This window comes from Lepus europaeus, chromosome 14 (assembly GCF_033115175.1).
Source record: "Lepus europaeus isolate LE1 chromosome 14, mLepTim1.pri, whole genome shotgun sequence".
NCBI lineage: Eukaryota > Metazoa > Chordata > Mammalia > Lagomorpha > Leporidae > Lepus > Lepus europaeus.
Window position 1 is genome coordinate 3,202,283 of NC_084840.1, and position 14,522 is coordinate 3,216,804.

Genomic DNA, 14,522 nt, shown 5'->3' on the forward strand with positions numbered 1-14,522 from the left:
CAAGGGTTGACTTGGGTTTTCCAGGATCTGAATTTTATGTAATTTTAGAGAAACGTAACTATGAATACAGTGGTAGATACCAAACCTTGAAAGGATGTCTTGCAAAGCAGAGATCTTAAAGCCTTAGCTTTATTGGCTTAGGGGAAAATGTCTTGGAATCTGATTTAATGTATGTGGTAAGTGTTAGGGCAAAAAGGAGAGCAGGTAAACTGGGAAGAACCATCATGGCAGGTGGGGTGCATATGATTTTTCTTGCCAAGTTTCAAGTTTAAAAATCAGTATAAAGGATATTTGAGCATAGGCATGAAGATGGCGATGGAGATGGTCAATCAGATATCCAGGGAGGGGCAGGAGAAAATGCACAAAGGCCAGATGAACCAGCTGCATGGAAAGAAAGGCAGGATGGTGGTCAGTGACCCCAGAGAAGGGCAGAAGACAAGGTTGGGGGTGTGGTGTGTGCTGGAGGTGGGCTGCAGGGGGCAAAACTTGGGGGACTGTTGCACACAGCAGCAGGAGTGGAAGACAGGGTGATGATTTTCCTTGTGAAGTCAGGAATTTTTTAAAATTATTTATTAATCTATTTGAAAGACCATTGACAGAGAAAGTTTCCAACCACTGTTTCACTCCCCAGATGGCTGCAATGGCCTGGGCTGGGCCAGGAACTCCATCCAGATGTCCCACATGGGAGGCAGGGGCACAAGCACTTGGGCCATCTTCCTCTGCTTTCCCAGGTGTATTAGCAGAGAGCTGGATCAGAAGTAGAGCAACCAGGACTCAAACTGAAGCTCAAGTGAATGTCGGCACTGCAGGTGGCAGCTTAACCTGCTGTGCCACGGTGCCAGCCCCATCAGATGACTTTTTAACATAGATGTGAGTTCAAATGACTTCAGAAAGTTCAAGGGAAAATGAAATGAAAAGATAATTTTAATGCAAAAAATATTGACATTCATGCCTAGTTGTATTTTTATACCAATTTCCCATGAGCTTTTATAATTTATGTATTTGAGAGAGAGCGTGACAGATAACTTCCATCTGCTGGTTCATTCCCCAAATGCCTGCAGTACCCAGAACTGGTCCAGACCAAAACCTGGAGCTCAGAACTAAATCTAGGTCTACATGTAGGTGGCAGGCACCCAGCTACTTAAGGCGTCTTCTGCCACCTCCCAGGGTGCACAGCAGGAAGCTGGACTCAGAAGAGGAGCCAGGACTTGAACACAGGTGCTCTGTAGTGGGATGTGGCATCCCAGGTGGCATTTTGACTGTTGCGCCAAACATTGCCTTTCATGAACTTTTTAAAGTGCCTTTGTAGACAAGGAAGTGATTTCTGGAAAGTGTTGCTTTTTAACTTACTATAAAATAAACTACATTTTGGGAAAAATGTTAGCAACTTTCTCCAAAATATGCCATGAATTCAATATTAACATAACGTCCGTAAGATAATAAAAATTTGGCAGTCTTAGCTTATGCAGCCTCGTTATGTGCAGTCGTTTTGAACAAAAACTTATTTAAGGAATGTTCATCATAACTTCAGGACATTTTCCATTCTTTCAAAGATCAAACTTTATCATTTACTCCTTACATCATGCTTCTTGATGATTTACTGAGCTCCATGTTTAATAATTGAGAATGCAACCGAGCAGTGCCTCAGATGATGGGGCCGCACAGCTGACTGATGAAATCAGCTTATTCTGTTTCATGTTGGAATAGTAACATTGTCAAAGACACTTAAGATGCTTTATAAACATCAATTCATTAATTCCGCACAATTCCTGGGAGGTAAGCCACAAGAATTCTTTCTCTCATTTTGCCAGCTCTGTGGCTCGGAGATATAACATGCTTTGCTGACATGTGTTAAGCCCCTTGGAAGTGAGAGGCCGGAGATGAAATTAGGCCTTGGTGATGATAGACTGATCTCTCATCCTGATCCACCCACAGAGTCCGCGCTAGGTTTCCCGAGAATGTGGAGCATGTGACTTCATCTTTGTGTATGGCAGTCCCTTTGGTGACCAGGGGCTGGAAGAGGATCGGCACGCGTTAGCCACTGGGCACATTTCTGTGTGATGTGCTCTTCTCTCTTCCAGAGTCCGTCCGCTCCAAACCTTTTCATGTATGGTGCATAGTACTACCTCAGCTGAGAAGGCTACATAAAAGGACAGTTGTTTCCATGTAACTTTTCATAAAGGAGAGGAACAAGAGTAATAGTAAGGAATAGTCTTCGAGCAATTAGCAAACTTGTTAATGTGCCTGTGAACAATTATTAGTCCTTTCTGGAATTCAGCTTTCATTTTTAAAATGAAAGATTGGGGACTAGCAAAACTGTCACTTTCTAAAATGTCTAAGTTTGATATTTTTTTTTTTTAAATTTTGAGAGGGGGATAGAGAAAGAGAAGTCTCTTGTACACTGATTCACAACCCAAATGCCCACAGTGGTGCTCAGATGGGGCTGAAGCTAAAAGCAGGCAACTCAATCTAGGGGCTCCCACAGGGGCTGCAGGGGCCCAGTCACTTGGGCCATCACCACTGCTCTCCAGCTTGAAGACTGGAGCCAGAGCCAGACAGCAAACCCGGGCTCTTGGACGTGGGACATGGTGTCTCAAGTGGCATCTTAACCACAGGGCTACATGCCTGTCCCTCCGAGTCTAAGTTTTTTAATGAACTCTAATATATGTAAGAGTACTTCAAAACACTGTAGAAAATGCAAGTAAAAAATAACTGTAGTTTGTTGCAAAAATTTTTTTAAATTCATGCATATGAAGGGTCTTTAAAAAAGTTAGGAAATACGTATTATGAACATTTTTTGATATTTCAGGTAATTATCGCTAAGTTCTTTGCAGTTGCCCGAGTATTAACATAGCCGTGGAAATAAGACATTTGCTGACCAGTTTGCATTTATGTGATCGTCTTTATGATGATTTTATCATTGTCTGTCTCCCATTGGATTGTGGACTCAAATCTAAACATGAATTTCAAAATTTAAGCTTGTCTTAATTCCATTTTCCATAAGATTTTTGAATCTAAAATAGCCTCCACAGTGAACACTGGAGACAAATGTCTTCCCAGACCTCGAGCCACTAGGCCATGGAATTCACAAACGTATGTCTTGCATACTGCTACTAATGATTCACAGTACAGCTTATGTGATCAGCACAGTGTAGAATCAAGTGCTGCTCCCCTTTCTCTGAGTGTGACAGCAGAGGCCACTCCCTGTGCATGGAACTGCAAGCCTTGTCTGGTTTCTCGCTGTCCTGATGACAGGAGCCCATGCCTTGCCTTCTGCTCACAAACGCTACATCAGTCCTAAATAGGAATAAAGGGCTTAGTAAATCCTTGGTGGTGATTTGATGCTGAGTGTGGTGTTTGGGAAGTGATGGGGTTCACTGTTGGGTGTACCTCTTCAGCCACTCTGACATCAGTGGGGTGTGTGACTCTCCAATGGGCTTCTCACCTTGCTACATTTTGAATCTTTTACAAGGTTATGAATAGCTTCAGGTGATGGAAGAGAACAATTATGATAGTGTGACTTCTGAATTGGATTTTGAAACACAATGCCTATTTTTGTAGATTATTAAGACTATTTAAAACAAGAATTACATATTTCTAAGACATTTTCAGGAAATGAGAATTTTCTTGAACACTGTTAGGGAACACAGAATATTTGTTATTTGAATTAGACTGACTATAAAAGTGCTATTTTTTTTCCTATGGTATGTACAGATTGAGCTATATGGAGTTTATAGCTCCATGTGGATCTTGTGTTCACTTGTATGTCTGACAGTTAAGAGGAATTTATCTTTTTCAAACCAAAAAGTTAGTCTCTTACTTTCAAATATGCAAATTACCTGGTTCAGTTGTGTTGGTCAACATCCCCTGCAACACGACAAAAACCTGGAAAAGACAGGGAACGAGAAAGAGTTTAATAATTATTTCTTTATCAGCTCTGTTATCTCATATGAGGGAGTTTTAAAAATTCATGGAAAATTCATATTATCTTTGAATCTCATTTTCTATGACTTCTTTTTGAAGGCCCTTTGTGTTTTGACACAGCCAGGAAGCATTTTCCTAATTTGCAGTCTTCATAATTTGTCATCTTTGTTGCCTCTTTTTTTGGAGGAGATAGACTAGTGTAACTTGCTAGTTCAGATACAAAAGGTGTAATTTTAAGTTGCCAGGAGCTCCGCAGTGCTGGTCCCTTCTTTTCTTGACATCGTTCTTAGAAGTGAATCCTTTAGAGGAGAAACATGGGAGCAGTGCTCTCCAGTTGGCCTCGTCTTTGTAGTAACTGACAAGGTTCCCATCTCCTTACCCCCAGAGAATCCACCACTGTGACCTGGGATATCGACAAAGTCACCTTGTCTGACGAAGGCGCCTATGAATGCATCGCAGTGAGCAGTGCAGGGACTGGACGAGCACAGACATTTTTTGACGTATCAGGTAATTATCGCCAAGTTCTTTGCAGTTTCCTGAGTGTTAACACAGCTGTGGATGGGAGCTGTTTGCTGACCAGTTTGCATTTACGTGATCATCTTTATGGTGATTTTATCATCGTCTGTCTCCACTGGATTGTGGACCCAATCCTGGCATCTGCGCGTACATTAGCTGTGTGGCCTTCCTTGGACCACTTATTTAGGGATCCAGCATCTTGGTTTCCCACACTATCAAAGGCGGATGCTGACAGTCACCGTCTCTCAATCCTGGAGACCCCATGAGGACTGAGTGATACTTGTAATTTCTAAAGCACCTGGAAGAGAGCCTGGCCCGCAGAAGCACTTGGTGGACGTGAGTTACTGCTGTTGTTGTTGTTATCATTGACATTACTGAAGGAGGTGAGTGTTTCTGTGAACTGGCCATGCGTCATGTAACGGAGAAAGTAACATTTAAGAAATGATTTCTTCTGGTAACAACAGTGTTGAACTTTCCTTTCCCTCTTCCGTATTCGTAAAACCAAGCTCTGCCTTGGAGGGATTCTGATGCCTAAATTGAAGGCGACAGTGGAAGCCATCCCATCCTGGGCACATGAGACCTCAGAGGCTACAGGATTGGTTCTAAGAAGGGCAAAAATGATGCTAATTATTTCACATTCAGAAAGTGTTTTTCCTACGAATGGGGGAGAGTCAAGGTCCGTATTATTTTATAAGGTGAAGTAGTTTTTTCCTCCCAGAATTCTTAGGCAAAAAAGAAGATACTTCATCAGTGATCAGTATTAAGCCGCTTAACTCAGCACGTATTTATAATTTGTCAGGAAATTCATTTTGAACAAATTATTTTCGAGCTGCCTGTGGCCTGCTGTTGCTGTGTTTAATAGCAGCCTGTCCTGACCTGAGTCACACTGCTGCTGAGTCCGTGGCAGCATCTCTACTTGCTTTTCGTATTGATGTGCATTTTCTCAAGGCAAATTTAAGACAAAAGCAACTTAATGATTACAGCACAGTTCAAAAGGCCAGGGTTTGTTTTGTTTGTTAACAATCAGTCTAAGCTGAACTTTAAAGCAGGCGTGCTAAGCCAGGCAAGCATGTTGTTCTTGCAGTAGAACTATTTGTATGCTCTTATTCTCGGGAAAATAAAACTTGCTTTCTGAAACAGTTTAGCAAGTTGACATGCATCGCACAATATTCATAGTTTCATCTTCAGTAATTAGGAAAAGCGCTGGCGTTCTGTCAGCATTCCTCAGCTTCGGGAAACACACATTCAGGCACTTGCATATTTTCCCAGCAGTGTTAATGAGGAGAAGGACGGCAGGGAAGGAGGGCCAGCAAGCTGATTCAGACGCCCTGCGGAAATACAGGGGAGTGACCGCTCTGCATCTGGCTCCGGGTGCCAGCAGCTTCTGTCTGCCTGTTCTCCACATGCCGGACTGTGCCAGGCAGCCTGGGCTGGCCCGCGGTGCTCTGCAGGACATGGTACCCCACCCAAGCCTGCTTGCGGGAATGCTTTCCCTTGGTTCAGTGATGGAGAAGGCGCAGAGCGTTCAAGGTGATGGGAATGACCCTGGCAATAGACGCCTTTCCTTTGGGGTTCGCTGTTGCCCGGCACCAGCCTTCACCCCCGCCTTGTACCTGTTCACCAGCCGACAGGGGTCAGGAGTCAGGTTTGAATTCACAGTCAGGTCTCAGCTGTGGCAAACATGGCCTTGGGGGGAGAGTGGTATTCTTGTGTCACTATGGGTGTTGCTTTATTTCATGAAGTTGGAGAGCTCCCGAGAACAGTTTAAAATACAGCTAAAGTTCTACCAATATGATGGTAACTTGGGTCCTCCCCCCCCCCCAGGACTTTCTTCTAGTGGACACATTTAAGGATTTTCAGTTCATTCAAGCTATTGACTATTGATGGTTTTTAATGCAAAATGGTTGTTGAAGGCCCTGTGCTTCTCTTTCTGCTAAGTGTTAATACACAGAACCTGATGAATAAAATTACAGACACTTCAAAAACTCACTCTTTTCAATTGAAATTCAGTAGTTTAGCTTAACGCTATTACAAACTTTTTTTGATTTTTTTCTGCCAAATTTCTGTAAGAACAGTGTTCCTTACCCAACACATATACATTCTTAAAATTCTAGGCTTAAGCAAAATCCTACATAGAGAAAACTCATTAAAGGCACGTCAGTGGTTGCGGGATATTCTCTTAGAGCAGAATGAGACTTGGAAGTGGTCATGCCCCACGTTGTCATTTTGTAGTTAAAGCAACAGAAGCCTGTCACAGGCAAGGGGCCTGTGTATGGTCGGGTGGGTAGCAACTAACTAGCTTCCTGGCCTCGTGGCTCCTTGTCCAGGGATCCTTCCGTACCGCCACAGGCCTCTGCTTGTCTTACCTGCTCCCTAATCCTGGCCTCACGCACACTGTCACCCAGGAATGGCTGCCCCTTACAGTCCCAAAATGAGGTTGTTTCTGGCGTTCTTGGCTTCCTTTACAAACTGCTGTAATTCTCCCTCTCTATGCCCCATCCCCACCAGATTTATTCACAGATGCATAAATACCTCTGTGTGTGATATTTACTGCCTCCGGTGTTTATGCACTGGTGGTATTATATGTCACCATTTCAAATCTCATCTGCCTGTGTATGTTTTTAGAAAGTTGGTGTTTATTTTATTTTATATTTGAAGATAAAGTTATTCAGAGGTTGCATGCTAGAGAGGTCCCATGGGGGTTTCTGGGGGCAAGAGGGAATGGGGGAAGGGAGGAGGAAGGGAAATGCAAGGACTTGGCCATGGTGCAGCTGCGGCCAGACCCCAGCTGCTCCTCTGAAGGCTGTGGAGCTGAGGCTGTCTGCATGGGAGCAGGAGGGCTGGGCCTTTGTTGTCCATTTGATGGTCCTTGGACCAGGGCTGCACAGAGGAGGCCCAGCCCTCAGCAGGTTAGCTCGCGGGGCCACAGAGCTGTTCAGATTAGAAAACGGGCTTAGCTGAAGTCACACAGCTAGGCTGATGTAGAACTGTGCGGCTTAGGTTTGCCAGATTGGCAAACAAGAACACAGATGCCCAGTGAAATTTGAATTTCATGTATATTGCATGAGACAGTATCAACCTGATATGTATCTGAAGTTCAGATTTAACAAAGTGTGCTGTATTCTGTGTGTCACGCTAGCCAGACTCCAGCCCAAGCCCTCTAACCTTCTTACGTTCTCTGTCCACTGCGCTCATCAGAAGTTTTCAGCAGATTGTTTGTAAATGGCACAGTGTTTAAAGCAACTATTTTTTATAACTTAAAGCAATGTATACTCTGTAGAAAAAACTTGAAAAACAAGGGTAAATGTAGCAGAAAATCGGGAAATGCATTTCTGTCCCTCAGAACGAGCCTGGTCTTTAAGCCGGCCTGTGTTCATCTGTCTTGATGTGCAGTTGTAGACAGCACAAGGAGAAGTTGGATCTTGCCTACCTGACGACACTGACACTCAGTCTAAAGCATGCACGGTCTCCAGCTAGCAGAGCCCGCCATCACTTGTGTTGCTGTGTCATTGAAATGTATTGCGACAGGAGGCTGTTTTAGAGTATTTAGCACATTCATCGCTTAACTAACCAGAGCAGCATTCGGTTCTCTCCAGAATGTTGGTTAAACATTTAATTAGCAGCTGGTTCTCAAACAAATCTAAAACATGCATGCAGTATTCAGCACCTTTTGTGTACGTGGCTCTATGTGCATGGTTTTATTAAAGTTCTACCCCTGCTGTTTGCTTGACAGTCACACAGCGATATGTTCTCGTTCATCTACGGTTGTACCGCGTCTTCTCCCTAAGACTCTAACTCCCACTAAAGTCGGTGTCGTCACGTTTGCCATAGCTGCCACTATTTATTTTAAAGAAAAAACACTTTGCTTTATTTATTTTAAAGAAAAAGGCTTGCTTTTGCCTTTTATGCTGCTGTCTATAATGGACAGATTTGGAATTTCATATACTTTGGTTTGTAAATATGTACAACTTTTTCAAGAGTTTTTGGTTTTTTTAAAAAAATTTTTGAAAGGGGTGAAGGGAGATATTCCATCTGCTGATTCAAGAACCTCCAATATGGCCACAATGGCCAATGCAGTGCCAGGCAAAAGCCAAGAGCTTTATCTGGGACTCCCACATGGGCGTCAGGGCCCCAAACACTTGGGTCATTTTTTGCTGCTTTTCCCAGGCCATTAGCAGGGAGCTGGATCAGAAGTGGAACAGCTGGGACTCGAACCCGTGCTCCTATGCCTGCTTTGCAGGTGGCAGCTTTACCTGATGCTTCACAACACCAGCCCCAGTGTGTGCTTTTTTAATTTTTTAAAAGAGATTTATTTATTTATTTGAAAGAGTTACACAGAGAAGGAGAAGCAGAGAGAGAGAGAGAGATTGAGAGAGGTATTCCATCCACTGGTTCACTCCCCAATTGGCTGTGATGGCCAGAGCTGGGCCTATCCAGAGCCAAGAGCCAGTCTCCCATGAGGGTGCAGAGACCCAAGGACTTGGGCCATATTCTGCTTTCCCAGACCATAGCAGGGAGCTGGATCAGAAGTGGAACAGCCGGAACTTGAACCAGCACCCATATGGGATGCCGGCACTGCAGGCAGCAGCTTTATCCGCTACACCACAGCGCCGGCCCCAGAGTGTGTTTTAACCAGATCCTTCGGGGAGGTCGTAGGCACTGTGTTAGTAAGTTCTGCTGCACTACATCCTTCCTACTAGGCACTGAATACAAGCTCATGTGGTTTTTTAACCGCATCTGTGAGTGAGCAACTCTCGGGTCTCCTGATCTGAAACTTTTGATTTCACAGAGCCCCCGCCAGTCATCCACGTGCCCGGTAACGTCACAGCCGCTCCTGGAGAGAGAGCAGTTCTGACATGTCTCGTCAGCAGTGTGGCAGATTTCAACCTAACCTGGCAGAGGAATGGCCGAGATGCCAGGCTGGCAGAGCCAGCCCGAGCCAGCACCTTGGCTAACCTCTCGCTGGAGCTGGCAAGTGTGAAATTCAGCGACGCTGGCGAGTACCACTGCACAGTTTCCAGCGCCGGTGGATCGTCCGCTGCTTCAGTTTTCCTCACGGTGCAAGGTACTGTGCTCACGGTAACTTCTGAACCAGAATTCTTCCTGTGCTCACAGGCTGGCCATCTGAGAGAGACAGTATCCACCCAAACCGTGACACTGGAGTGGCAGCATGCCATAGTGCGCTGATGCTGCCTAAGCCAGAAACTGAAATGTTACTAATGGCAACTTTATCACAGTCACAGCTCATCCTACCAGTGGAAGATGTCAATTTTAAGGGAAAATAAACAGTGTCTCTGGTGATAAAATAGTTGTAAATTCTCCAGGCTAGCATATAGCTTTAAAAAGAACCACTATACCTGTTTTACTAATCGATGAAAAGCCCCTTCCTAATTTAATCACTATATTTGCATAGTGGCTGATTGACTTTAAACTTTTAACTTAAATTTAATAATTTTTGCTAATATCTTAAAAAGTTTAAAATACTTCTCAATGAAATTTTATTGAAACTTAGAGTTGTTTACCTTATTTCTTAAAAAAGCTATATATTGAAAATAAGCTAATGATAAGGTGGTCTTGAATTATCTCTTCCTAGACTAAATGTGCAGATAGCTGAAAGCAAATAATGTTAGCGGTGTGGTTCAGTGGCTACTGATTATACACACACACACACACACACATGCATGTGGAAATGGGATGGAAAGGTAAGTTTATTTTTGAAATCTGTGCATGGTTTTTCAAAATATACATTTTCCACGATATATTTTGAAGACCCCTTGTATGGGTTTCTTTTTTTCCACTAATATAAGCATGTTTGAATTCCATTTTCCATGAACTTTTTGAAGTTCTGTCATTTTTGAGAAGCTTTCCAAAAGCTCATGGAAAATATGTGTTATGAAAAAACTATGAATTTAAAAATTTTTGTATCAAAGTAAATTTTAATTGCACGTCCTGCAGACTTTTTGGAGTGCTCTTGTACTATTCGGGGTCAGCGAATGAAGGTTTTCTGGTAAGCGTCTGTAGACCAGCTGCCAGTCTTAGTGGAGTGGGCAGTTCCTGTTGGCAGTGCCCGCTCTTGGCTGGCAGGTTTGGTTGCTGCCTCAGCAGCATATTTAATTTCAGACCCCCGCCGTGGGAGACCAGTCGCCTTAGAACTGGATCTGGTTAGTTGGTGATGATGTGAGAGACAGAGTTATACCATGGCTGCAGTAATACGCTCAGGTAATTTTTTTTCTTTTTTAGCAAAGTTATCCCAGAGAATGCCCACTAAGTTTTCAGGGTGACTCTTAGAATGTTACTGCTGAGAAAAAACTGAGGCCACTGTGCAGATTAACAAAATCATTGCTGTCTGATGATGGTTTTCTGCCTGGTGGTCCGGATCTGTGCTCTACGTATCTGAAGGTGTGTCTCTTGTTAGTTGAGCTGGTGGGAGCTCTCGGAGGCTCTGCGTTTGTAAATGGTTCACTTCTTTTGCACGTGGTAAACCATCTCGATCATTTGCTGCAGTCCAGCTGGCAACTTGGGCTACGAGCCCTCTGGAGCCATCTTTACCAAATTAGTCGTTTCGGATACATGTGGAAGGACTTCTGGATTTAATGTAGGTGCCTTACTGGAAGTCCCTTAAAATGGGATTGTAAAATAAAATTGGAGCCTTCCTTGTTTCCCCAAGTTAACATTTTAGTCCATCCATTTTCTATTCCGTGCATGAGAGCCAAGATTCCCACACTTTCATGGTAAAGAATTATCCAAGGAGTTTGTTTTCCATAAAGCAGACTTCCAAACCCACATGCAGAGGTTCTGTTTCCGTGTGGCTGACGCGGGGCCTGGGAATCTGCATTTAGTGGACTTCTCCGTCCCATAGACATTTCCTGAAGACAGCGTGTGACTCTGTTCTAAAGATGTGTATAACGTAGGGGAGCCCTTGACCGTCATCTTGCTGGTGAAGTAGAGCCATTACTATCCAGTGATTTCAGAAAGTGCCGAGGTTCAATGTTTGTCTTAGTCTGCCTTCTGTTGCTGTTAACAGAATATCAGAGGTGGGGGCACCTGTAAAGGAAACAGGCTTCTTGTGGTTCATGGCTCTGGAGACTGCGAAGTGCAGGAGCATGAGGCTGGCACCTGCTGCAGTTCTGCCCTCGGGAAGGCAGAGGACAGTGTCCCGTGCTAGGAGACAAACCACAAGGGACAGCCTCGCTTCCTAACAACCCACTGTAGCAGTCGCTAGTCCAGTCCAGCAAGAGCTCACTCCACAACCAGGAAGGGGTGAATCCCTTTCAGTGACCTAATCACCTATTCAGGCCTTTGCTCTCAGTACCACCACAGTGGCGATCAGCTTTCAGCATGATTTCACAAAGGACAAACCGTATTCAGAGCCTGGCAATGCTATGGGATGCGTGAGAGAGAAATACAGAAAAGCGTGACTGCTCGTGGCTGCTCGGAGCGTGTGAGATCTCTAGTGGAGCAGAAGCGCGCAGAGAGCTTCTGACATAACCTGTCCAGGTGACCTTGTTGGGAAAGGGTGTTTTAAAAATAGAATGAAAAGTATATCCTAGAATTGATGACAGTATGTAATGAAAAGTAAGAAGCATTGGGTGTACTATTGATACATGTATCAATCTGAATGCATTATTCTATGGTTGAATGCACTATCGAAACACTGTGGGTATTGAGGAAGTTAGTTACTGTACCTAGAGGCTCACAGTGACTGAGGTGCTTGCTTTTAGACTATTGACATTACATCTTAAGTTACAAATTAATTTCATTTTTATATAATTAGCTGCCTTTAAAAGCAGGCATAAAAAATTCTCTAGAAAACTTACAAGATAAATAATGACTTGGATACTCCATTTAGAAGGAGTCTTCCTGGTTATAGGGAAGTCAGTAGCCCAATTCATAGCCTCATCTATGCTGTTATTCCTCCCTGGGTGTGTCTGGAAACTTTCTCTCTGGTATACTTGTTAGTGTTAAAAGTTCATGTTTTATAAGCTTTTTGTGGTAATTTTGCAAAATAGAATTTGCAAGAATTTTATGGTCTTAAATAGCATGTGTATAATATTGTACCTTATCCTCACCTGACAGTGAAATATCTATAAAGACTTAAATAAAACAAAACTGAATAATACTAAACACTAGTAGAAATTAATAACAGTACATTTGGTAGTAATTATATATATAAGGATCTTATTTGAATACAATATAAATATGAGGCCTTACTTAAGATATTTATAGTCTAAGACCAATGGAATGAAAGTCTCAGCTGTGGTTTTTCTGTTCACACGAAAGTAGGAGGTGTCTTTGTCTTGCTGTTTTAGTTTGCTCTAGGAAGAAAAAGCTACTCTTTGAGGAAGCTATAATTTTATTTTCTTGTACCATTAGTAGCTCCAACTGTCCAATTAGAAAAATAAGACAGTAAATGGACAGTATAATCTGGTCCCAGGTAGGAAATTGCAACCTAGGATGTGTGTAACCCAGGATATGTGTTTCTACAAATGACAAGAAACACTGATGGGAGAGTCAATGAGGGAAGTAGAGACAATAGGAGCAGAGTGGAACATCTCAGCTCAGCTCCAAGAGCTTTGTGAGAGTGAGGCGAGAAGCCGTGCGCTCAGCTAGGATAGAAGTGGCACATGCAGCCACCAGGTACATGCAGACTGCTGGGAGACCCTGAGTCTGGAGGGTGCCACCCCATTTACAGCGAATAAACGGAAAATGACCACACAAATGAAGAGGGGACAATAAAGCATAGGGTCTAAGAAAGAATCCTGTGGAACGAAGGGTCGCAGGGGAACAAGGAGCCAGGGTGGGCAGGGGAGACTTGAAGACGTGCATGCTTTGAAAGTAATTTATTCTAGAGCCTGAAAAGGAAATGGCGTCACCAGTGTCTTTCTGAAAGACTGAACGTCTTTATCAGAAATGTGTGTGTATGCAGCAAGAACCAGCGACGATGAAAGGACAATAGCGAGTGTGATGGGAGAAATAAGGGCTATGGATGGGCGGCACCGTGGGCAGTGGGTGAAATTGCTGCCTTCCACACCAAGTGTCCATCCTGCAGGGCCAGTTTGAGTCCTGACTGCTCCGCCTCAGATCCAGCTCCATGCCAGCGTGCCTGGGGAAGCAATGGATGATGGCCCAAATACGTGGGCCCTTATACCCATAAGGGAGATGGGGATGGAGTTCCTGGACCCTGCCTTCACTCTGGCCCAGTCCTGGCTGTTGTGGCCATTTGGGGAGTGAAACAACTGGTGAAAGATCTCTTTCTCTCTTGGTCTCTCCCTCCGTCTATTCTTCTGCCTTTCCAATACATAGATAAATAAATCTTTAAAAGCAAAAAGAAAGGATATGGAGTTTTAAAACACAGCCTGCTGGTGCAAGCCTGAATTAGAGGCACTAAAAAGCAGAACTTATACTGCATCAACGTAAAACCAGAAATGTGGCTCCTAAACTTGAGAAGTCCTTCAGAATCCCAGGGTAAAGAGTGAACAGTTGAATGATATGACTTTCTTACAAGTGGTAATTAAAAGCAGAAGATGGAACTATAAGATTTATAGATGTTTAAGAAGTGAAGAGACCTAAAGTAAACAAATGGTCAAAGATATAATGGAAGAAAACTATCCTAGAGAGAAAAGGAAGAATAAACTGCCCTGATTTAGAAAAATCCAACAAAGTCAGGGAAGGAGAAACAGCGGACACATCCTGGCTGAAATTTCAGATTACTCCTATGAGGGGAAAAAAACAAAAGCAAAACAAAAAACCAAAACTTGCCAACCAAGCTGTTTTGTTGTAAACAGGGATTAAAATCATACTGGTGCCAGGCTTCTCAGATGTGCTAAAGTTTAGAAGATAATTGCAACAGATATTTGCTATATTTTGGCTTGTGAAATTTCATTCACTTGCCCCGATTTGGAGTGTGTATAGGGGAATTGTCGCCTATCTTAGTGGGAAGCAGAGCACAGCGTCAGATAATTCCCCTGCAGGTCCCACGACCCGGACCCAGCTTCTCGGAGGGACTTCGACCCTTGCTCTCAGCAGCACCGTGGGGAGCAGATGTCCCGTCACCCGCACCTTCAGTCATTGCAGCAGCCTGG

The 14,522-nt window shown here is 43.6% G+C and overlaps 1 protein-coding gene across 1 annotated transcript in view; it reads left to right on the forward strand.

Moving 5' to 3' along the window:
- The window catches only part of HMCN1 (hemicentin 1), a 447,479-nt gene that overhangs the window by 177,725 nt on the left and 255,232 nt on the right, over positions 1–14,522 (forward strand). The window contains exons 13-14 of the mRNA XM_062211414.1: positions 4,310–4,431; positions 9,230–9,505. Coding sequence (XP_062067398.1) covers positions 4,310–4,431; positions 9,230–9,505 — 398 coding nt within the window. The remainder of the gene's footprint in view (positions 1–4,309; positions 4,432–9,229; positions 9,506–14,522) is intronic.